Source organism: Engraulis encrasicolus, chromosome 2 (assembly GCF_034702125.1).
Source record: "Engraulis encrasicolus isolate BLACKSEA-1 chromosome 2, IST_EnEncr_1.0, whole genome shotgun sequence".
Classification (NCBI taxonomy): domain Eukaryota; kingdom Metazoa; phylum Chordata; class Actinopteri; order Clupeiformes; family Engraulidae; genus Engraulis; species Engraulis encrasicolus.
This window is the reverse complement of record NC_085858.1, coordinates 48,851,898-48,878,303: the sequence shown is the minus strand read 5'-3', so window position 1 is coordinate 48,878,303 and position 26,406 is coordinate 48,851,898. Positions and strand designations below refer to the sequence as shown.

At 42.5% G+C, this 26,406-nt stretch overlaps 1 protein-coding gene across 1 annotated transcript in view; it reads right to left on the bottom strand.

Annotated features, from left to right (window-relative positions):
• LOC134464981 (uncharacterized) overlaps positions 1 to 25,917 on the bottom strand; it is a 29,706-nt gene extending 3,789 nt beyond the window's left edge. Inside the window, exons 1-8 of the mRNA XM_063218341.1 lie at positions 25,820 to 25,917; positions 17,917 to 17,942; positions 12,934 to 13,338; positions 11,750 to 12,034; positions 6,458 to 6,502; positions 4,285 to 4,341; positions 3,481 to 3,543; positions 1 to 41 (exon numbers count right to left, since the gene is read on the bottom strand). The exon at positions 1 to 41 is cut by the window's left edge and continues 50 nt beyond it. Of these exons, the coding sequence (XP_063074411.1) occupies positions 1 to 41; positions 3,481 to 3,543; positions 4,285 to 4,341; positions 6,458 to 6,502; positions 11,750 to 12,034; positions 12,934 to 13,338; positions 17,917 to 17,942; positions 25,820 to 25,917 (1,020 nt within the window). The remainder of the gene's footprint in view (positions 42 to 3,480; positions 3,544 to 4,284; positions 4,342 to 6,457; positions 6,503 to 11,749; positions 12,035 to 12,933; positions 13,339 to 17,916; positions 17,943 to 25,819) is intronic.
• Positions 25,918 to 26,406: the final 489 nt, after the last annotated feature.

Here is a 26,406-nt window from a genome sequence, read left to right as displayed (position 1 = left end):
CAGTGTGGCCACCACAGGTACTACAACCGTAATCCCAATATCTGCCAGATATATATGGAGATATACAGACAAACACAAGCGGCAGAAAAAACACAAACTATGAGTGCACTGAACTGTGAAACATTATTACGAATTGAACTGATGTACATTGTTGTTCACCACCCCAGAAGAGGGTGATTATTGTTAATGCAAAATAGATTACCACAGACGAAAAATAATTCCTGTAACATACCACATGGTAGACTTTTAAAACTGACAAACGGCACGCTTAATTACAGAACATTGTAAATTGAGCAGCATACACAAAATGGTTAGCTGCTATGCGCTGCATTTCTGGAAACGAGTCGAAAAGTAGGCCTACCTGAGCACATTTTCAAGTGGAAAATGTCCACAAGGGGTGCTAAGGAGCTAAGAAATTAAATATGAAATAAAATATTTTCGAGGTTTCGAGGTAGGTAGTTAAGGTTATGGTTGGGGTTAAGGTCATGGTGTCAGTAGGCGTGGATACCAGAGAGGGTTTATAGAGGAGAGACCAAACTGACAGCTTCTTCCGGGTGGTACTGTTCACGAGGCGGCGATGTTCAAGCAGAGGAGAGCCGTCAGAATGAATGGGGGTCCTATGAAGCTCCACAATAGACGCAACTGATGTGTCGGATATGGAAGGACACTGGTTTTCATTTTGTTTTTCCTAAAGGAAGTGTAAATTACCCTTCCAAATGGCACTTGGTTTGATATTTTAAACTCACTGCATTTCTTAAAAAACACGCATTTTGTGCATGAATAACGTGAAACTCAATTACCCAGAATGCTGCACGTGAGCTCTCTACCCGGGTGAGTCTGGAAAACAAACATGGCGGCGACTCGCTTTGCTACCTTAACTTATTGGCTGCCTTCGACGTCGCTATGACGTCATTTCGAATAGTGACGCCCCCTGCCTTCGACGTCGTTCGCCGATAATTGCGTTTTTTTACAGCCAGGCCTCGAGGACGGTCTGACCTATCTTCTGTATAAATTTCAAGCCTCTAGGCATTTTCTAACTGTTCCTGTAGGTGGCAGAAGTGTCCTTAGGAACAGTCAAGGCAGGGCTTTAGTTCAGAACAAGAGGACATGTCAAGACAAAAACACCCCTTTTTTACTATTATAATATAATCTCAAAAGTAGCATAGCAAAATCATTTTTGAAAGTAAAGCACCTGTGACAGTAGTCTACTTTCTTGCCCTCTGATTTTAACACAGGTAGGCTACTGATTTTAGTGTCAGAGCCTGACCAAAAAAACCTTCCTCTCATGACCAAAATACAACCCCCTGTTGCTATCTAGCTAGAAGGCATTGTACCTAGCTTGCCCAAAATACACCATGAGATGATCTGTGTGGCAACCTTTCATTTTGGATAATGTGATCAGCCTACACAACATCAGGATGATGCTTACAAAATATCATCTAACAGGAGAATGCACGGGACTAGTGGTGATGTGTCACCTCAGTTGGGAAATGTTTGGCTATAAAGTTTGCTACGCTAGCTAGCTAGCACGAAATCGCTAACAACTTACAACTAAGCCTAAATAAAGGAGCCTTGGTAAGTCAACTATTTTTACTCATTCTACAGTTATTTTTTATGGATCTGTATAGTATGATCAGCTTACTGTATCATCAAAAAAGACAGGGGGGTTGCAGATTCTTGGAACAGAGTAGCCTTTGTGTCTGGTCAGATGCTTTCAGCTCACATGAGAAAGCATTGCACTTAGCCTCAGACCAGCTAGCCTTCACCACTCCAATCGGCTTGTGAAATGTTGGCTATGTGATCAGTACTTTATCAAAAGAAAATTCATTGAACAATATATGACAAGATCACTATAGCAGAACCATGATGACAGTAATCATCAATCTGCAAATTGTCCGCTCTGCCAAAGAAGCTGCAGTAAGCTACGCTAAGCGGAGCTGCCTGCCTACCTGCCTCCCGCTCCCCCACAAGACACAACACGGTACTATGGAGGAAATAAACCAGCTGTGATTCGTTCTCCAACGAGGGGAGAGAGAGAGCACAATCAGAGGGAGAGGGAGAGGGAGAGGGAGGGAGTTCCCGGAGTTAGGGGCACCTGCTGTCATGATCCATTCTGCGCGCCAGCAACTAAACCAAAACACCCTTGTTTTCGAGTCCACCCCCGTTATATTTCAGTATATTAGGTTGAAAAGGTCATACAAACGATCTTTTGTTCAGGCTACAGATGACAGAAGACTCTGTAATAGCATCTGATAGGTTTGGAGTTGTTAGGACGATGCCATTATGGGCAAAAACGTTTGCAGTTATAGTTCTACTTCAAATGGCGTTTTCTCAGCTTTTTGGCTAGAAAGCAGCATTTTGGCGAATTCCACTTAATTTCAACAGATGATTATGAAAGAACGGAAAGGGGTAGAGAGACACCGTTTTTTTCTGATGACAGATGAGCGTCTAATCTGTGTTTTGATAGGTATGGTGTTGACATAGACACAGAACTCAATTTTCTGTGAGCCTCCAAAAAACGCCCAAAATGCTGAAAAATCTCTGGCACTCCGAGGTACTCTTTTATGAAAATGGCTGGCAGCCAATGAGTTAATAATGTGTTAATCCGATGCTAGACTTCTTAACTGATGAAAATCGAAGGCAGAAATCAACATTGTAGTGTCTAAATATGAGGTCGATTGGTCTATTTGTGGCGTACATCACGATCGGCTGAGTTGTTGGCCTCACGTTTGTCAGTTAGCCTGTGGCTAGGCTACGTCTCGCCTACGCTAGCATCCGGTTTAGTTCCCTATTCACCAATCGGATTTCGTCATTTCCTTAGCTAGAAGCTAGTGAAGACTGACACTCAAATGTCAAAACTGTAAGAAACTAGACGGATATAACTCCCAGGTTACTGTGTTTTTAATTTTAACGTTTAATTTGCAGTCAGAGACGACCATAATGTGTTCAGGTTTCAGCTGCCATCGAGGACTTATTGTGGGTGATTAGCCCCAGCCCAATAGGGGAACCCCAATCTGCTCTGTCTGAACAGCGCCCCTAATGCAAATCCATTGAACTGCTGCCAAATTTTGTATAATGGGGCGAATAGGATGTGGAACGGCTATAGGTAGAACGTCTATGTGGATACTGAATGAATTGAAAATTAGCATAGCTGGTTGACATTTATCTCCTCAAAATGTGCTCTGAGGTACGTTTTCAGCCGGTTTGCAATAACGTTTTCATAAGTAGGCTACTTTGTGTCCTGCTATTGTCAACATACAAATCTACTACAGGCTTGGATTCAAGTCTGATCCCAGGTCATTTTCCAGTCTTTCCCCATCTCTCTCCAATTCGTTTCCTGTCTTTCTCTCTCAGTCAGTACCCCTTTGGATTCCTCTGGCACCAATTTTAATGTTTCAATCTCATAGCAAGTTACACTTAGTTTCATAGACTTATAATCTGTTCAGAAACATATTTAGATGTTTATAGACACTCCCCAACCTGTTCCTGTAGTCTGGGTTGTGTCAGACTCTGTAGGTGTCGTTTCAACAGGGGTTGTTGCTACTGTATGGAGAACACATCAAAACCATCTCAATCACAACACAAAAGTCTTCATTTATACATAACGCAAATGATAAGAGTAATACACTGTAAACAGCACTAATTTTAAAAACTCAGTGGATGACAGAGAAAGCAGGGGCCATCTGACTCAACTTAATGAAAAAAAACTACTGGACATGGTTGTGATGGTCCCCTAAAATTATGTTAGTTATTAAATATCCATGCCTTACATCATGTTTCAATATTGAACATTCAGGGATAAATCATTTGACAACTTAACTTTGTCAGTATCTGCAAATGGCATTCATATGAACACCCTGTAGTGAGCCATTTTTAGATTTTGAGAGAAATTGGACTCTTTACCCTTAGCGCAGAGCCTATGTTATAACCTTACAGTCACCAAAAACGGCTATGTCTTAATCTGTTACTTAAGGTTCTCTGTAAGGTCATACCAATGTTGTTATTATGTAGTTGAGTATTTTCTGCAAATAGACAAATAGGCCCATGCACGGCAACCTCATCTGCACTAAGAGGCTACAGGCTTGTTCTGAACCTTTGGAGTGTTCGCTCACAATGTGAACCTGCCCTAACCCATCCATCCATAAGCTTCGACTCGATTATCATTTCCCATACACGTTACATCTGAGTCTTGGGCGAGGCTACATCAGCCCTGTGCCAACCTAGCCAATCAAGCATTGTTAAATATAGCATTGTTAATTATAGCATATAACCAAGTTCACATACCTTCTGTTGTGTGAACCGAATCTACATCTTGGCCTTGTTCGTTTCTTGTGTCAGGCACTGAAAATGAGAATTATGATGGTAAGCCACTGATTATGCTGTTACGTTGGTTAATAATGATCAGTGTTGGGCAAGTGAATCAAATAAATGTGATACATTACTGGTTACATGTTACTGTCTTTTCAAAATAATCCCTTACATTACAATATTAATTATTTGCAATGTAAAATTGGCATAGCCTTACAGCATTGCAGCAAAAAAGTAATGCATTAGTAATTAATTACTTTTGTAATGTGTTACTTACTCCCAACCCTGATAGTTACTCAAGTCATTGTCAAGCACCATAACCTACTCTATGGTTTCAGGTAGGCAACATACTGCTGTGAAATTAATGAAAACAAACAATGCAAAATTCTATGGCCAACAAGCAATGGAAAAGATTGACATTTGTAGTGAAAATCAAGGATCTGGAACTGACTTGTGATGTGTGCATGCTATAAGGGGTGGGAAGGGAGGGGGGATATGCTATGACCTACATGTATTCATGTTTTGAGCAATGGATTGAATGTCTATTCATGTTTTTGTACAGTGAGACCAACGAAAAATGTCATGCTATCATGACAATAAAGTCTATATTCTATTCTATTCTTCTCTATTCTATTCTATTCTATTCTATTCTATTCTATTCTATTCTATTCTATTCTATTTTGCACAAGGCCATTTCTTATGGTTTCACTGGCAAGATGTGTGACCGTCTTTAATAGATATAAAACTCAACAAACTCTTTTGCGCTGCGCATGCTGAGAAACAGGAAGTATGGCATAGCCCGACACAGCCCTGCTGCAATATGAGTGGCACACACTGTTTCTGCAGGTCAGCATATAATTGGTTCTTGGTGGCAGAAGAGCTGAAACACATTGCAGACAGCCACCATCTTAGTGTCACTAAGTCAGCCCACACATCTCTATTGAGGGGATTTTTATATATATATAAAAAAAAATTCTAACTCAAGGCCACGTACAGTCGCATACACAGATGTGCATGTGTGACACACAGACAGGCAGGAAGACCCACACACCTCTTCACACACACGCAGGCACACACACACACACACACACACACACACACACACACACACACACACACACACACACACACACACACACACACACACACACACACACACACACACACACACACACACACACACACACACACAGGACCTGACTCTCACCAGATGGATGGGTTCCGCCTTCCTCCACCACATTCCATCTGGAGCTACGCCATAGGTGTAGGTTTCTGAAGTCGTGGTTTTATTTTTTTTAAATCCTTGCATGTGATTAGGGGAAATACTTGTCCGATCTTTTGGTAACACTTTACTTGACGCCGGTGTCATAAGCATGCCATTACAGTGTCATAACAGTGCCATAGCACAGTCATGCACGTGTCATAAACACTATGTCCATGTCATAAACATTTCATGACTGTTGGCCTTAAGTGACATTCGGTTATGGCATACATAACCCAAGGTTGTTTTTGCCATAACCGAATGTCACTTAAGGCCAACAGTCATGAAATGCTTATGACATGGACATAATGTTGACTTATCTATGACAGTTTCATGACACTATAATGACATGCTTACGATACCGGCGTCAAGTAAAGTGTTACTGATCTTTTTAATATGCTGCTACTTTAACTACTCAAAGATTTGGAAATACAGTTAAAATTACAGAATCAATGTTGATGAGTGACTGACTCTATGCGGGCCGCAATTGTCGCTGTTTCATTATTTTATTATTTTCCCAATTCTCCACTACGTTCAAATGTTGACTATGTCACATCTCTGAAAATCCTGTGTGCCTGCATGGTTCTTCTACATTTTGGTTTGGGAGCAGGGGGAATCCGAATGTCCTCTTGACCCTCGTGTGATTGTGGTCTGGTGGTCAGATCCAGGCTGCAACACACGCACGCACGCACGCACGCACGCACGCACACACACACACACGTGCACACACACACACACACACACACATGCACACACACACGCACGCACACACACACACACACACACACACACACACACACACACACACACACACACACACACACACACACACACACACACACTCACAAACATACACAAACACAGATGTAACATTTTAAGTCTACATACCATTTGTTGTGTGAAACCGAGGTCCTTCATGACCCTGGTTACCTACTGTAGGAAATGTGAACATATTTTGAGTCAGTCAGTCAGTTGAGAAAAATGGTTAGTAAGGAATCACTCCAGACATTTCCAGACCTCTTGCTCAATACTTTCAGCTCAGCAACATATTGAGTGAAATTAACGATCAACAAAAGCAGTTCAGCTCTTTAAGTGTAGAGTCATTTGCTAAACCTTCCCCGCGTCTCTCTCCCCGCTCATTTCCTGTCCCTCTGTAACTGTCCTCTCACAATAAAGGCATAAAAAGACAAAAAAACTAACGGTGTAGAGTGTTTTCTGGTCCTTCACCAACCTAGCTAATATCACATCCCCTCACTCTGTTTAGAGAGGTGTTGCTTCGCTGAGGGAGCGAGTGAGCGAGTGAGTGAGTGAGTGAGTGAGTGAGTGAGTGAGTGAGTGAGTGAGTGAGTGAGTGAGTGAGTGAGTGAGTGAGTGAGTGAGTGAGCGAGCGAGCGAGTGAGTGAGTGAGGGAGTGAATGAGTGAGTGAGTGAGTGAGTGAGTGAGTGAGTGAGTGAGTGAGTGAGTGAGTGAGTGAGTGAGTGAGTGAGTGAGTGAGTGAGTGAGTGGGGGTTGGCCCACTGAAACAAAAATAATTTCCCAGCGACTCCCCAGAGGAACCTGGATCACATTAATGAATCAATACATCAGAACTGAGCAGAGAGCAGAGAGCGAGCTCAGTCAGAAATCCTGACATGTCACACACACACACAGGAGAGAACACAGACTCTGCTCTTGGTAGCGGTAGGCCTATTTTTGGTGTTTTGTTATTATTGTTTTTAGCTTAATTTGTTTTGAATGTTGATAACCAACTGATTATAGGCTACACCATATTTCCCCATATTTCACTTCCTCTTTAAGATTCCATGAATATTTGGAAGAGGATTTTTTCTTTATGTTATTAGTTATTGACAAATAAATATCAGTTCATCAATGTAAACAAAGATGGCTCTGTATTGGCAGAACCATACCATATAGCAGTGGCTCTTAACCTAGGGTGTGGGCACCCCCAGGGGGTGCACCAGAGATTCCAGGGGGTGCACTGAATTTTGTTCGTGTTGAGGTTGTGACCAAAATTCTGCCTGGGAACATTTTAAATAGGTCACAAACCAAATGTAGTCATGTTTTGGTCCTCATTTGATGTCTTATGCCAGAATCATTAGTAATTAATCACTTAAATCATATTATACACGTATACTAGTGGTGTGGATCGGCACTGCCCTCACGATCCGATTCGATCACGATTCGGGAGGTAGAGATTCGATGCGATTCTATGCGATTCTATGTGATCCAATCCGATTCAATTCTACAATGCATTGCAATGCATTACATTTCTACTGAAAGCAAAGCAAATGTTTCATCAGTCATGATGAGGCAATACAAGTAGTCATATTCTGAGCAACAATTTATTGGCCGTTTTCTGCATCATTCTGTATCAGTCTGTATCAGTCTTGCAATGTTTTGAAGTGCTTTTATTTAATTTAACATTCATTTGCTCCCGAAATATCCATGGAAGTAATTGAACTAGGGGTGGGCATAGATTAATTTTTTTAATCTAGATTAATCTCACTGTAATTATGAAATTAATCTAGATTAATCTAGATTAATCTATATCAAAATGGCTCATTCAGAATAGGCACGATAGCGAAATAATGCCGAAAAAACCCTTGGGGTTTCTTAAGACAGATGGCGCATTAGACCAGAGCTCATCTTTTTTTCCAAAATGCATCTCATCTTCAAAAAATGGTCATGTTGATACTTGGAGATGAAAAAATCACAGCAATATGTATAAAGTGTGTCCAATATGTTAGGAAGCATTTACAGTTATAAGATAGGCTACTGAAATTTCAAAATGAACAGCGCTATAAGTTGTAGAGGCAAATACAGATAAATCTATCAAACATTTAGGCTATTTAAACAATATTACCTCAACAATTCAGCATTTCGTTTCTAATGGGGAGAGAGAGAGAGAGAGAGAGAGAGAGAGAGAGAGAGAGAGAGAGAGAGAGAGAGAGAATCTGCCACTGACTGTTAAAAGGAGCAGCGGCTCCTTTAAGAGAGGGAGGAGCTCTGCGCGTAGTAGGCACAGCAGCCCTCAGCAGAGCCAGGCTACTGGATATGCCTATCTAGAACCTACAGCACTGGTACACGGCGATTTGACAGTTGTTCTCAGAGTTAGAATGCCAGATGAGTTACAACTCGACATGAATTCAGTTTGCAAAAAAAAAAAGTCAAGCGCGACAACCGCGAGGTTTATTACCGTCGGACATGAGAATATCTCACTGAATCGCAAATGTGCGCGATTGCAACACAAAAATTCAGCGAGAGTAGATATTGACAGTTTCAGTTTGACAATCTTCAAAATGCATAGGACTATCACACGGAATGTTTTGCAATTATAGCACAGGCAAGATTTCTGGAAGTTGTTTATGTATTCTATGCAATGCGTGAGGAAATGTAGGCTATGTCGGGCTGGTAGCTACTCACGCACAATAATGTCTCTATGCTTCACCTCAAACAATAACGTCTCTTTAGTCTCTACCACTTATGAAAAAGCACTCAAACAACAACTACCACGGCAGAGGGATTAATGTTTTCAGCTGCAAACACTTCATATTTAGTAGGTCTGCTGAAACAACAGGTGGAGATAGGAGAAGCGACTGGAGCGCAGTCTAAAAGCGTCTGTCAATTAAGCATGGTGACGTGCATACCCAAACTCCAAACCTATATTTTAAGAATAGATTAACGTGCGATATTTTCTTTATCGCGCGACAAGAGTCTCACATTATCGCAGCACGTTAACGCAGATAACGGCCCACCACTAAATTGAACATTTAAAAAATTGCCGGATCGATTCTGGAACTTGCCGGATCGATTCTGGATCGCCCATGCCCCGCATTGGATTGCATCGCCGAATCGATCATTGTTGACACCACTAATGTATACCATGTAGAAGTTTGGCTTGGGGGTGCGCGGCTTGTCTTGGGCACAGGTAAGGGGGTGCTTGCACTGCTTTAAGAACCATTGCCATATAGAACACTATGTTGTGTGTGCTACAGTATGTGCCACGCAGGCTGATGAAGTTGAGGCTTTATATGGGCAGTGCAGTGCAGTGCACGCTAATAAAGTTGAGACTGTATGAGGTGGCTGAGTGCAGTGGATTCCCCAGGCTGTCCAGCCTGACAGGGGTGAGCCCTCATCATACTGCGGTGCCGGTGCGCACACTACTGAGTGGGAGGCAGCCAGGGCACCGTGGGACCGCCTGGCAGTCTGGAGGAAGCCTGCTACAGCCTTAACACATTATGGGCCCATCATTTCCATGCTACCAGGGCTGGACCTGCAGGCCATCGGGCATAGCGGGCGTTTCCCGGTGGACCCTGCACCCTCGCGAGCCCCTATTTTCAGAAATATTGAAAAAAAAAATATTTACATTTTTTTTTTTTTAATTAAAAATAGGGGCCCACGAGGGTGCAGGGCCCACCGGTGACTTAGTTCTGCGCCGCTAATTACTGTATGAGGGGGCCCTTTAAGTCAGAAGTGCCCGGGCCCTATTTCTACCCCAGTCCAGCCCTGCCTGCTACAGCCTTAACACATCATGGGCCAATCATTTCCTTTCGCTCAAGGACTACACTTAATTTCCCACACAATATCTACATATATACATATTTTAATGGGGTCATACCTTCCATTTGTTCAAGGGCAATACTTTGTTTTTTCACAATATAGGCCTACATACAAAAACAAATCTATTTACAATATTTGCCACGTGCACGCGGGAAAACATTGGGGATTCCTATGTAAAACTGTGATGCTAAATACGTGTATGATGTATGAAACAGCAACACATTTCATTGCTGAAGATGTGAAATATTAACACTGCCTTTTTGAAAGCATAAATCTGACACAGGTCGAATCACTGTCGCAACATTCAGAGATTATACATTCATAGCAATAACCAGCATCAGCAAACACACACACACGCACACGCAGACACACACACACACACACACACACACACACACACACACACACACACACACACACACACACACACACACACACACACACACACACACACACACACACACACACACACACACACACACACAGCTACTGTTTTAATTGCAAATAACCCATGCCAGCAAGTGTCAAGGGCACCCAAAAATCATTGCGGTATAGAGGGAACCACTAAAGGCAGGTTAATTTCCAAAGTATTGCATCAGTAGTGAAAAGTCCTGTTTCAACCTGTTTCAATGCAGCGATCGGTTTGCAGTGGAGGGGAAAAAACCCAGCAGTGTTACTTGCGAATGCACACAGCTTGTTAGAAAACATTGTGCATTTAATATCACTGTAATTGAACATTGTTTAGGTCCCCTTGCTGGTTAATTTCCCCGCTACATATTGTTTGGTTCATTGTGCTGACAACGCTGAAATGATACCCCCCACTTGGTAATAGGGCCAGAGATCCCTCACAGCAGGGCGCTACGGGGTTTTTACTGTAGCGGTGTGTCATTGATTACCCCTTCGTCTCACATCACAACGCTACAAACCAGGGCTGGACTAGTCTTCAGCATAGCGGGCATTTCCCGGTGGGCCCTTTTTTTATCATTTCTGAAAATAGGGGCCCATGAGGGTGCGGGGCCCACCGGTGAGTCAGTTCTGCGTCGCCAATTATGAGGGGGGGGGCCTTTAAGCCAAAAGTGCCCGGGCCCTATCTCTCCCCCAGTCCAGCCCTGCTACAAACTATGGGGAAATCCCTAATGCGGCGTCTGCAGAAGTGCTGACGGATAGAAAAACAAGGGACAGTGAAGTCTCAACATGTCCGCAGCGCAGGACACATCCTCCCTCCTCAGTACACACACAAACACATGCATGCACGTACTGTACACACGCAAGCTTGCGCATGTGGACATGCACACACACACACACACACACGCATGGACACGCGCACGCACACACACACACACACTCCTCTGCACTTCTTGGTATATTGACAAAGAGGGCCAATCTCACAGACTTATTGGGAACTTGCATTAAGCTCTGAGTTTGTGCTTGTTAGGTTGGTTTGTGGATCTTCCGAGAGGGAGAGAGACAGACAGAAGAGGGGGAGGTCTTCACAGACAGAGAGCAAAAGAGAAAGTATGGGTCTAATAAATAATAAATGACTGCTGATGGAGGTGCCGTGAAGAACATCAGCATTCATTTAAAACGTGAATGTATGCGATTAGGAATATGGTACTCACATGATTCCGCAATGGTTAAGGATGTGCTGACTGTCTTCCCGCCGTGGTGATGAACGGTGCACGTGATTGGTTGTTTTGCATCGCCGATGCGGATTCTCCTGCGGGAGGTCAGCTTGTGTTGCCCATCCTTCAGCTCCTCTGATTGGCTGTCGTCGATCATGTCGCCGGTGATGCTCCAGGTAAAGGCGGGAGGGTGAGAGGGGCAAGAATGGACCACGGAACAGGAAACATTTACCCTATCTTCTCCGTGCCTCACCCATTTCACCACTGGACGCTCAGCCTCCGCTTTATATTAAAAGAAATACAGAACCGTGACAGACCTTCAAACACTGGCTACGTTTACATGACGTTTTTTTTTTATTCCGAATTAATAATACAGAATTAAATAGTTCCATCAGAGTTTACTTTGATCTTTCATTTAATTCTGAATTGTGAAGTGTTTACATGACGTTTTCGGAATTAAGCTTTATTCACAATTTAAATGACTTAAATCTGAATTAAATGTCTCATGTAAACGTAGCCACTGTGGTATTTCACGTAATGCTCAATGTGTTTTACAGTGAATGCATAGGATACAATAAAGATACTTTTGTCACACATGTTGCAAAAGTTTGTTTGCATAAACAAATTCAAAGACCTTTAGTTGACCGCCAAGGTCAAACTGAGAACACATCCACTGTGTGTGTGTGTGTGTGTGTGTGTGTGTGTGTGTGTGTGTGTGTGTGTGTGTGTGTGTGTGTGTGTGTGTGTGTGTGTGTGTGTGTGTGTGTGTGTGTGTGTGTGTGTGTGTGCGCGTGCGCGCGTGCGCGCGTGTGTCTGTGTCTGTGTCTGTGTGTGTATGTGTGTGTGTGTGTGTGTGTGTGTGTGTGTGTGTGTGTGTGTGTGTGTGTGTGTGTGTGTGTGTGTGTGTGTGTGTGTGTGTGTGTGTGTGTGTGTGTGTGTGCTTGCGTGTGTGTGCATGCCTGTGTCTGTGTCTGTGTCTGTGTCTGTGTCTGTGTCTGTGTCTGTGTCTGTGTATGTGTGTGTGTGTGTGTGTGTGTGTGTGTGTGTGTGCGTGCGTGAGTGCATGCATGTGTGTGTGTGTTTGAGGAGGAGGGATCACACGTTATGTCACTTCTCAATACAACGCCATAGACAAAGCCGCATAAGTTGTACTCAAAAGGAATTAATTTTGGGTAACAAACCTTTCACAGAAATACTTGCTGCTTTCTTAATGAAGGAATATTTGTCTTTGTCATGGTTGAACTCGATTCGGAAGACATATAAATTAGTAGCATCGTTTTTTGTTACATGGTTTATCTGAAGTGAGCAATTCTTCTCGTTGTCACGTCGTCCAGGCAGTAGTGTGCGATCTTTGAAATTTTCGTCAACTTTATATGAGTCGCCATCATGGTAAACCACAGGAGCAGTCGGTTTCCGCCGGATTTCGTCTCCTACAGGCTGCTGGTACCAAACTGCATAGTTGGATAAGCTATTTAAGCTAGCAGGGTGATCATATGTGCAGGGAATCACAACACAGGATCCTTCCAGTGCAATTACAGACTTGGGAATGGTTGCTGTCCATTCATCAGCACACAGCACGATGGAACCTGCAAAGAAAACATGATACATGTAAAAGAAATGATGTGATGAAATAAAACCAAGGAGGTCTGTATCATTACTTACTGTATCATTGAATAAAACAGATGCTTGTCAGATCACTCTGTGTGTAGGAGGTCATGCAATACGTAGGCTACAGTTATTAGAAATACCCCAAACCCAAGAGCTGAAAATGTTCTGTTGAGAGACAGATTGTGTCTGCCCCAGGATATGCTTGATGAATCACATGCCTGTGCGTACATATTTCATGCACGAACGTGTTACCATGTGTATGTCTATTGTGCGTATATTAGTAGGCCTACACCTGACACAAGGCACACAGACGCATGCGCACATGATACCTCCAGTATTGTGTGTGGTGCTTTGATAGCTCTTCCGAAAGTATGTGCACTTGTTCACATGCATTTGCGCACCTAACTTGTCACACATCAAGCATGGCCCAAGCCTTATTCTCTGATATTGAAATGCTAAAACATGAGTCTCAATGCAGAGGTTCATGTTGACTCTGTATCATCCCTCACTCAAAAATAAATTACTGCCCAATTTTGTTGCAAATGATAAACCGTGTTTGATCATTTCGGCTGGAGACCGGGGAGACTTTTTTGAGTATTAGTGTAATCACTCTAGATCAAGGGTTTCCAAAGTGGGGGCAGGGGACCCCTGGGGGGCCACAGGGAGATGCTAGGGGGGGCTGCAACAGGTTGGCAGGAAAAGTATAGCACAACAAAATAAATAATTGAATAAACCAAATAACTAATATGAAATAAAATAAGCCAAAAATAAGGTCAACAAGATTCCCATTACTTACGTAAGAACAGCATGATAACTATTTATTGCATCTCTGAACATTATACTACAATCGTAATTTTTTGGGACACTGCCTCACAGGCCTAGACTATGGTTGTGCAAGGGGTTGCATAGGAAAAAATAGTATGGCACGACCCATGTAAGGGGGACCTTGGCTGGAATCTACCGGTATATGGGGGGCCTTATCATGGTAATATTTGGAAACCCCTGCTTTAGCTTGTGTCTGATAGGAGAAAAAAACTAGATGTGGCAGCCATCCTCTGCTCTCTCCTAAATTGTGCTACAGCATACTGTTATATTGTAAAGAGTCATCTACAAGGCCTAACATTTAACTTGAAGTCAACTTTCTTCACAATAGACTCATCATAAAATCAATTGATGAACTTAATCAGGTTGACTATCCATTAACCTTCAACAAGTATGACGGCTGAAGTCCAGATTAGAAATGACACCAAGTATTTAGCTTTAGAGACAAAACAAAGACAGGCTCGTACCTTGAAATTGCAGAATATTGAAGATGAGAAGTAGCATGGTGCAGTATCTGCCCATCGCCACTCACTGTTGAAAACCCTGGAGGACACACAGAAGGATTGTGTAGGCCAGTGTTTCTCAAACTTTTCGTGCCATTCCCCTCTTCAGAGGAAAGGTGTCTGTCTGCGCCCCCCTCGAGCAAAATGGTTACGAAAATACAAATAAATAGGACTTCATAAAGTTTATTACAGCCTAATATACACATATATGGCCTATGATGTTCTCTAAATATTAGTGAATAAATTAATGAATATATGGTGATTGTAAAGTTAATGTGTTGACTTAATGGCAAAGCAGAAAATTATTAAAGAAGAAAAACTTTCTGACTTCACGCGCCCCCCCTCCAATACCTCCGCGCCCCCCTGGGGGGGCTTCCGCCCCACTTTGAGAAACATTGGTGTAGGCTAATAAAGAGAATCATACTCAAAGATGAAGACTACTTTACTGTCATCTTACTATTAGTTTCTTAGTATTCCCATTTCCCGACCTCATACATGCATCAGCCACAAAACATAGAAAGACTGATAAAAGCATTATAAAGTGCTGTTGCAAAGGAAAAGAAGTCTGCAAGAATATGGCTACATTATTTGTCAATAACACGTGGAGAAGTAGCTCGTCAAAAATGCCATCATAACCACAATCGAATCGACCACAATCATGTCTTGTTTTGAAGCTTGAACTAATCACCGTCTCTTGCCTCCTTTCTAAACGCACCACTCTGGCTGAACAGCTGGTTACAGTATTACGTGTAGAGGATGTCCACATACCCTACCACCCTCTGTTGCACTCACACTTACTCACCCCATGTCATTTAACAACACACAAGTCAGACTTTCACTATGAGGATCATAATAAAATTGTATTTTCTGCAGACTTAAAGACTGTCAGAAGTGTATAACACATATGGTATATTATATCTCAGGCCCTCAAATAACAAAATAATAAATAAAATATAATACATACATTAGGCTACATATAGACCAGTGATTCTCAAACTTATTTGAGCCAACGCCCCCTGTACCTCAGTATAAGTACTAAAAGTATTAAAGTATTAAAAAATAAAATAGACTAATGCCCCACGATGGCAACTAAGCAACTCTCAGCTGTATCTTTCACATCCCCCCTACGGCACCCCAACGCACCCTGAGGGGCTGTAGAGCCCCCTTTGAGAAACACTAATATAGACCTATATACAATGTGTTAAGGCATGGCCCCTGTTATAAATTTGCTGAATTACCAGAATTACAATGACCAAGGTGGAGCACACACAGCAAAGTCTTTTCAGTGGTGGAGCAATATCCACTATGAGGCTACAGCATTACAAAACCAAAATCATATCACAAATACATTTCATACATCCCATGCTTATTCATGTGTGCTCATGAAACTGTTATGGTACAAAATAGAAAATACAGTCCTTGTGGATTTCAGAATGAATGAATATCTACTGTGGCATAAAATATGCTCTGCTTAGGCCACAAGCTCAGTGCAATACAATGCTGCTTTTCTGATTGTCTGGATGAAGAAAATTATGCATTGACCCTGAAGAAACATTAAACCTGTACGGGGAAAACATCCAGGAAATCGATTACATTCAGAGCAATATAATCATGGCAGTGGCCATATTTTGCTTTGTAAAGTTTTTATTGTTATCATTACTATTATTATTATTATTATTATTATTATTATTAATAATAATAATAATAATATAATAATATAATAATAATATTATCATTAGTAGTAGTAGTAGTAGTAATAGTAGTAGTAGTGGTAGTAGCAAAGATTCTCTATTCTAATCACAAGTCATAAGTGAAACAGGAAGGAACGTCGAGCTGGCCGTCTCTGCATTTAAACCGTCTCTGGTAGTAGCAGTAGTAGTAGTATTAATAGGCTAATAGTAATAATAAAAATAATTTTACCCTTTTCTAACCACAACATAATAATATATACTATAATCTGCCATTTTATACCAAACGTGTACCTACCGTATACTCTCTGTGCCTGTGTACGTGTCTCAACTAATAAGAGAAAAACATAACGTGTGAAGATATGAGCAACAGTTATGACACTTTTAAAACATCCTCCCTTCCGTTCTCACTTATGCAGGGGTGTCGTTCAGGGGGGTAAAGTGTGACTGAGTGACCAGGGCCCCATGTATTTAGGCGGCCCACACACAAATCGAATTATGAAGATATGAGGGTCCATTGGAGCTGATTGTACATAGGGCCCAAAATTTGCTGCTACGCCACTGCACTTATGTCTTAGACTAAGGCTAGATAACAGTTACGACCAAATTGGTCTATACCGTATTTGGCCAACAACAGCTTATACCATATTTAGTCAATAGGGTGATGAAGCAGCTTATGAGTTATAAAGCATTACCAACTATTGCACCAGCTCTAAACCTTTCATAAACCACCCACTGGAGTCATTTGAAATAGCACAGAGTATGTTACCAATAAAGAGTTAAGATGCTACGTAAATCCTCTAAATCCACTTGACCACTTTTTGAGAAAAAGGCCATTTTTGATCTTACCTGACTCCTGCCCTCGCGTGTAGCCTAGTTGCTGAACGCAGCCAGATGATGTAAATCAGGTTATTTTTTTAAGCAGTTATTCCTATGGAAGCCTACTTTTATTTTATTCACCCTATTAGCTAGTAGCTGAAGTGGGAGCCACATTAGCCTACTTTTTTTTCTTTTTTTTTGTGTGCCTTGACTACAAAAACCTCTAAATCCATTTTTCCCTTCAAAACCACCAAAGATACAAATGGAAACATTTCAAATTGTGATGCTTAACTGTATGGTGTGGTTGTGATATGCTGTTGGTGTGGTTTTTAAAATGGAGCCTATTATGGCCTAATCACGCCATATTTTACTGATATTTCCCTTCATAAAGGAATGCAGAAGGGCTATACTTCAGCAATAAGCCACGAGAGGCTGTGGGTTGCGATCAATTTACAACGAGTAAGGGGAGTGGACGTGAACGTCCCCTTACCCATTGTAAATCAAGCACAACCCACGACCTCAAGTGGCTTATTGCTTATCTAACACTGTTACACTTAATCGCTGACCGAATTTCTTTTTAAAAACTTTAATAACAATTCCTTTGCCCAGCATCGTTCAGTTGACAAGTTGAGGAAGTGATTGGTTACCCCGGCAACCACTACTGGGCATGCGTGCCTTCGTCGCACTGACAGACACACACTTAGCTACAAAAGTTAGCAAGGGCCGATAAACACCGCAGGAATGAAATGTCTTTGCAATCACACTGATACCCCAACCACAGATGGTGCAAAGATGAGCTCTTCTTGCAGACCCCCTACCCCAGGGTTGGGCAATTGTTTTGGCCTGAGGGCCACATTGGGTGTAGAATATGGATCGTAGGGCCAGATGTTGTAGACAACATGCCTGTGCCAATAATAAGAAAATACTGTAATGTAGGCTACACTGACATAACTTGTTGGTGATTTCACTCATGGACATTGCAATATTTAGATGACCTCGATTAATCTCACACCTGCAACACCCTTTCCTTTTTCTAGAATGTTAGGTGTGAGTGTACTTTGGATTTGAAAAGGCTTTGTGGGCCACATGAAATGACTCAGTGGGCCGCATGTGGCCCCCGGGCCTGAGTTTGCCCATCTCTGCCCTACCCCAACATATTCTCATTACCAACTTAGACGGGCCGTATCTAACTTAGTAGCCTACAGTACAATATAGAAATATGATGCAAACAACATGAATATCTAAGCATTAAATAAATACAACAGTCAAGAAGGGCAAATGTTTAAATCAGTAACATTAACAACAACCTAACAACAACAAATAAATAGAATAACTATATCAGTGGGCTCCATATAGATATTTTACTCACAGTGGAGCGTGTTTTTTCAGTTTTTTTGTCCCACCAACATGTCTTATTTCCATAACTAGATGTAGACAGAATTCACACTCATTTCTCCTGGGGATGAAGGCATTTACGTACCAGTAGAGGGTTTGGCATCTGAAATTTTCAAATATATACGGAAACTTCAAAAGCACTGTTGCATTTATTTGGTATCTCTACTAAACAAAATTATAAGTGAGGATCTCGTCGCTTCAGCTAATGTTTGGTCCATCAGCAATGCTATTTGCAGGCTTCAGTGAAGTGCATTATTAAACAATGTGTGTTGCAGTGACCAGGAGAAGGCGATGTGTGGAGAATTCCAATTGGCAGCAAGCAAGTATTGGTAGGATTCAAAGAAGTCTTCAAAATAAGATGAGGCGGGGGGTGGGGGTGGGGGGGGGGGGTAGACGGATGGAGGATGCAGCTTCAGGGTAAGATGGCGGCCGGCCTCCTGAAATCCTTGTATGAGTACGTGGGGGAGGTCTCTGACTATCCCCTCGTTCTCATGAAAGGAGATAAAGGAAGCTTCTTTTTTTTTGGGCCGGTAATGAAAAAAGCAGCAAGTGTCATCCATGCACTTCAAGACCTGCTGCGGATAAGACTCCGTCTCAGTGTGGTGTGGGGTGTGTGTGTGTGTGTGTGTGTGTTCGTGCTCACACTGCAAAGTGTGAAGCGGGGAAAAAAAACTTCAGTTTCAGTCAGGCTTTGTTTTAATCCCACATACCTACAATGCCATAATATACCAATCAAACCTCCCAAAAAAACACACAAAAAAATCAGACAGTTACAAAAGCGAAGACATTGTCATTGTGTTGTTGTCGGTAATACTATGTGGTGGTGACATGATTGCAGGTGTGACCCCTCGACATGTTGGAGAAGCAACTCCTGTCTTGCCGCTCTCCTGGGGAGAGAGGAATCAGGAGCAAGATGGACTAACTGCTGTGGAGAGGGGTGAGAAGCACAACCCCCTTGGTTAGGGGTTTTTACGGTGTCTGGCTTGCTTTTGTCTTTGTCTTTCTCTTTCATGTGTATTTTGTATTCAATGTAAAGCACTTGGATACTCCATGCGCTATGTAAATGCAGTCTTTTCCATTTCTTTTTTAAAAGATTTTTTTGGTCTTTTACAACATTATTGACGACAGGAGAGTTTGAGATGTGGACAGGAAGCGAATGGGGAGAGAGACGGGGAGTGGACCCGGGCCGGGAATCAAACCCGAGTCGGCCGCATGTCAGACGAGTGCCCCCCCGGTTGGCCACGGAAGGGCCACAGTCTGTTCCATTTCCCCATTCACCAAACAGGGAGACTGTGCTGTATTGATTGAGGTTGGCCGAGTGTTGTTTGATTTCAATGAGGCCAATGAAGTTCCGGCCGTGATGATAGTTCCTCCATCCTACTGTTTGGTAATTTGAGACACAGGATTTGTACCAGCCATTTCATCTTCCAATCAGAAGACTTGATAGATCGATCAAAGTCAGTTTCCTGATTGTAAGACGGCTTTGATGTGGGGGTTTGAGGTTAATTAAAATGTTCTATGATTTCCATTATAATGTTTCATCATTTGTCATGATGGTAGATGAATTCAAATCAACATAACAGTGTCTTTTGCTGGCCCCATATCTTCAGGTCAGTGAGTCTCTTGGATTTCATGTCTGTATCAGATACTTTGCGAGCACTGCAGTGTCATAAAACAGAGCATGGTGGTGATTGCTTTTCCCCTTCTCGTTCCAGAATTGGGTTTGCATTTCAAGATGGCATAATGTCTGCTCAATTTCAGCCAAATTGGGCCTTGTGTGTGTCACCATTTGTTTGGAATAAACCACATAACAATGTTCAAAAAGCACAGCATTTCCTACGCCCATGCAACTGGAACTAAATCATTCTTTGTATCACAATGGCTATAACCATGTTGTGTAGTAGTTCTGGTGATCAGATTAAACTGTTGACTGGTGATTGAATTAAATCGGTTGCTATAAAATTCTATGATTTGACTGAATTGGATTGAATATGATGCTGCTGTAAAACAGTGTCCGCATATTAGACTAGAGCAGGACTAGAGCGATCAAGGCTATCAAAGATTGTGCTTTGTTTATTAGGCAAAGAAAATAACAGAGAACACAAGCTTGTGCTTCATGAGCAGCTTGACGATAAAAAACACAGTTTATCCAAAAAGGGACTAAAAACATTGACGTCGCAGAGCTGCTGCAAGCAGAGGCGGACCTTCCATTAGGCAAACCTAGGCAATTGCCTAGGGCCCAGACCAAATTTGTACTCGTTAGTGGCCCTAACTGTCACAACAGTAGCGATAAACACACAAAAATAGGCTGGATCTTAATTTGTAAAGTAATCATAAGTATATATATGATATGAGACAAAACAAAGCACAAAAACACAGAATTTAATGTCTATATAATGACTTTTGAGGGCCCCATGTTGATATTTTGTCTTGGGGCCCGAAAACGGCTAGATCCACCCCTGGCTGCAGGATAGTGTACTAATACACAAGTGCCATATATGTATGAGCATCAACCCATACTTTGAACCATGCCTGGCTGGGTCGTTTCCCAACCCCTTCTCCATCTCTCTCACCCACTTCCTTCCTGTCTCTCTCTATTCGCTGTGCTATCTGAATAACAAAGACGTAAAAAAAACTCATAGAAACAGAGAGGTAGTACTGGTAGAACAAGGTCTGATTCGAAAAGCATGGGGAGACCAAACGCAGGAAGATCTTGAAGACCAAACTCTGTGTGATTACCTGAGATTAAGACGAGGAGATGTGGAATGTAAGAAAGTGAGTTTGAGCGGCATTTCTGGCGAGAAACGCCAGAGAACAGACGGGGCAGGTCACGGGGGAGTTAAACTGTACCTCCTGCCTCAGAACAGGCGGCAGCCAGACAGACAGCGAGGGGGAACAGGGCTGTTGAGCAGGCTAAAGGGTTGAACAGGTGTTCATAATTAGCAATCAGGGGAGCAGCGAGAGTGCCGTGCCGATGGGGGAAGAGTTAGCTAGCTGTGGGGGCCAGAGAGGGGTGTGGCCGTCTGGGAGTTGGCACAGACGTGCCAGTGGAGGGAAAGTTCATAGTAAATAAAAAAAAATAGTGTTGATTCAACACTTAAAGAGTACTGTAGGACCCAATATAGTCTGGAATACGTTACGTATATCAACTTTGGGATATATTAACACTGCGGGGTTTTTTTTATTGTGTTAGGGGTTGTGGTTGTCAAGGAGCTGGCACAGGCCTAACCCCATGGCAACGGGCAGGGGAACTATCATATTCCTTTTCCATCTGTCCCAAAATGATGAGTAGTGACAGAGAGAGAGAGAGAGAGAGAGAGAGAGAGAGAGAGAGAGAGAGAGAGAGAGAGAGAGAGAGAGAGAGAGAGAGAGAGAGAGAGAGAGAGAGAGAGAGAGAGTGTGTGTGTGTGTGTGTGTGTGTGTGTGTGTGTGTGTGTGTGTGTGTGTGTGTGTGTGTGTGTGTGTGTGTGTGTGTGTGTGTGTGTGTGTGTGTGTGTCTGTGTCTGTGTCTGTGTCTGTGTCTGTTTGTGTGTGCTCTCTCCTCTGTCCACTGTCATTCTCCCCCTATGTCCCCATCAGCCTGGCGGGGGGAGAGCCATGGGTGTGTGTGTGTGTGTGTGTGTGTGGGGGGGGGGTTGTGGTTTGGGTGGCACCAGCAGTTCTAGGGATCTCACTGTGAGTGAAAGTATAAAAAAATAGATTACATACAGTATAAGGAGCCACAGAGAGAACAGAGAGAACATTGAGAAGAGTGCACCGCAAAAAAAAAGAAAAAAGAGATGAACTTTAGCAATACTGGGTTTAACTTCAGTGGAATATCGCAGAAATACACAGAGGAAAACCCCAGTCTATTTCTCTTTGGGAGCGCTTGTTTTCAGTCCATATTCCATTTATCGACCCAAATAATATATCTGCGCTGCTGGTATTTCTGTTATATTATGTTGTGTTGTATTATTATTTCTGTTGTATTGTGTATTTGTCACATCCAGAACGGCGTTTGGTTGGCATTTTTTTCTGATGAAGGCTAAGTTTTAGTTGACCACTTGTCTTTTTCTGTGAGTGTACAGTATGAGCTTCCTTTTTTAGGGACAAATAAAAAAATAATCTACACCTGAATCAAAACACTATCAACACACAACATTTTTTGACGTTGACATTTCACCCTCTTCTTCCCTTGACTCCTTCTTTGAGGATAAGAGGTAAGAAGAATGGAAGAAACAACGACTCAAGGACTTGAGAACATTGAGGACGGATGAATGGGATGTACCCCACCTCCAGATCCCCAGAAAGTGTAAGTGCTCTCCAAGCCGTTCGTTCTCATTCTCCCATTCTCTTGCTTCTTGGAAACACAATCATTTTCACTCTGTCAGCCCACACCTTGATAGAGAGTCATGTCAGCTCAGCTGAAGCCTACTCAAGCTCCAGAAATGAGTCCAATTTAGTATTTATCTGCCCACGCGTTCACACATACCCACATCTTACCATGCATTCCTTATTGCTCACTTAATTACTCTGGACTCATAATAATAAGTTTGTACTTCAAACTTAATTTGCACCATTTTTTGTAGACATGGCCAAGGGCTTGGTTGTACAAGTAATTCCCTAGTAGTCTACCTAGTAGTAATACCCTAGTAGTCTACCCTATGCACATTTTTCTGGGTTATACAAGGGCTATTCAATTAAATGTCAACGAGGGCCAGTTTTTCAAATTTCCCAGTAAAGGGGCCGAACTATATGTATGTATTATGAATGCCGACTGTCAATGGAAAAAATATGGGACACTTCATTGAAGTGGAGGGTCTGGGGGTCCTCCCCCAAAAATAATTTCCTGCATTTTAATGTCCCGCGTCCCGTTTCAGCACGATAAAGGAACCCATACTTTTATCTCTAAATTCCGAAAAACAATTCTGTATTTCAAGGGGCTTGTGGGGGGCCAGAACCTTGCTGTCCAAGGGCCGCATCTGACCCCATGTCCGCCATTTGAATAACCCTGGGCTATACATTCCTGGAGGGACAGCAGTCATTGCAAACATGAATACCATATGTGGTCAGATTTTACATACAGTTATTTTTTCATTGCGTTTCTTCAGGGCTGTCAGCTAGACATTCTGAATAGAAGTGCGATTTTCTGCCGGTTCACCTGTTAATGACTTATTCACGGCTAGCGCCTCTTTTACAGTAAGACAGGCAGGATATCACTGACAGTACAAATAAATGGGCAACACGTTCCAATTACTACCCCGAAAAGCTTTATAAAAATACTAATGATCAACAAAACATTGACAAATGTTTGTAAATGAGTAAGACATACTATGTTAACACAGCAGACACAGCACAGTCACATGGGTCCTGGCAGTTTGTCCTCCAAAGACCAGAAGGCTATAGAGAAGTATTCCTATTCCACAGGCAAACACACCTAAAACTCATCAAGTAGAAGAAGTCGATTCCCACTCCACTGTGCAGTCATAGTTTGGTTCTTAATCTTAATTACTCATTTACAAACATTTTTTTAGGGTTGGACTATCATGATTGTTGACCGTTTTTACAGACTTGGCCACCACACTGCTATTCCATTTAAAGTGCTTGTATTGTTGCCGTTAACCTCTTTCAGATCTCTGCACTCACCAAAACATTGTGATCAGCAAAAAAAAAAGATCCACATTGATTTTTCTGTCACCACGCTACATCTCACATTTGATGCTTGATTAATTGTGTTACGCTATCATTTTCTGGAACATATGGCCCACATCCACACAGCTTTTACTGATACAGTTATTATTGAGATTCAACATTTAGAAACTGAGGGAAAAAGGCTTTTTCTAAACCAGGCAAAAAAAAATGTGTGGTTTCTCCAATTTCAGCTAAGGAGAAACCCGATGAAGGAAATCAATGTAGAGAATGCAACACGTTTATATTCTATGGATGTGGTGGTAGCACAAAACAACACATTACTGTGCTCAGGTCAGTTTTGCAGAGGAGTGATACTGTACCTTGCAAGACATATGAATTATGAATAAAGCCCCCGCTGCAAACAACTTAAGCTGACCTAAAATGCCTTACCCTTTGGAGAAAGGCAAAGATCTGGCCTTGACTTCATCATTCATACAGATGAGTGCACACAAGCAGCCACAGACACACCCACACACACACACACACACACACACACACACACACACACCCTCTCTCTCCCCTCCTCTCTCTCTCTCTCTTTTTCTCTTTTTCTCTCTTTCTCTCTCTCTCTCTCTCTCTCTCTCTCTCTCTCTCTCTCTCTCTCTCTCACACAGACACGCAGACACACACACGCGCGTGCACGCACGCACGCACACGCACACACACACACACACACACACACACACACACACACACACACACACACACACACACACACGCACACACACACACACACACACACGCACGCACGCATGCATGCACACAAGCACAGACACACCTATACAAACACACACACACACACACACACACACACACACACACACACACACACACACACACACACACACACACACACACACACACACACACACAGAGTGTTAGCCATACACCGTAAACAACTTGTGGTAAAGGCCGGCCTTTCTGACCCTGCCATAGCCTGACTTGGCCTCCATGTGTATATCTCCTCTGTAACACCAGAACCACTGTGTTGTTTGTAGCACTACTGTCTAGTCTTCAGTAATGCAAAGCAAACCAGTGAGAGTGTGCCCAAGCATCGAATCTGGTACTCAAGCAGAGTTGCACTGGCTGCACGACACAGCTGTAGTCTGAGTTTGTGTGAAATGAAATGGATGACCTGAGTATCTAACTCTAACCTACATCAGCAAACAGAGAGAGGAGAGCATTTATGAGCCATGCCTTTTTCTTAGGTGACATGTGAGATATATTCAGACCGACAGATTGTGGTTATATGGGGACATTATGAGGCTCATGGATCACATACAAGATAAATACGGTATATAATATGCAATGTGCTGCACCTGAATCCAACCCAGAAATGTGTGCCTCTCTTTGAAATAAACATTACGTCTAGCTGTGTTAGTTCAAGGAAGAAAACAACAACTAGCTATATACTGTATATATTCAAGTTGGCTTCTGCATCTGGGACATAAAAGCATGGTCATTACCACACCATATCTTGTAGACACATACAGTGCATCACTGCATCACCCAATGAGTCGCCATATAAGCTTTATGTAAATGTTTAAAATAGCAGGTGTTACAGCAAACTAAAGCCGATCTGTACACAACAAAGGGCTGCCGCGGCGCCCACGTGGTCAAAGCGTTGGCTGACGCCGCTGTTTTCCCAGCGGACGGCCATGTTCTTTAAGTAGAATCGGCACTAGTGCCATCTGTGAGCTCATAAGGTGAGCTGGTGTGATGTGGTGCATTCCTAAAGCATAGCAGTTGCAACATTTACCGTAATTTAACAGCATGATTGGTGTGATGGAAAATGTGTTCTACTTCACTGTTGTTTGTGATATGTATGTATTTTGCATTGATGTGTAGCTTGCAGACATGGAAAACAACTGTAAAAGATAGTAGGCTATTGTTGAGTTCTGTTTTTGTTTAGTTTTTTTTTTTTTGGGGGGGGGGGGGCGATGTCCGGCAGGCGTAAATATTTCTAACACATTTAAACATTTGCTTGCCTTTCACTGTCATTTCAAACAGCAGTTTCCCAGCAGTCAAAATTGTGTTCGAAGGAGAATTCTGTGTGACTGCAACCAAAACAATTCTTGGGGTACTGGGGTAACAGACAGAGACAGTAGCCTACTTAAGGAAAGTTAGGGGCATCTCCACATGGAGATCT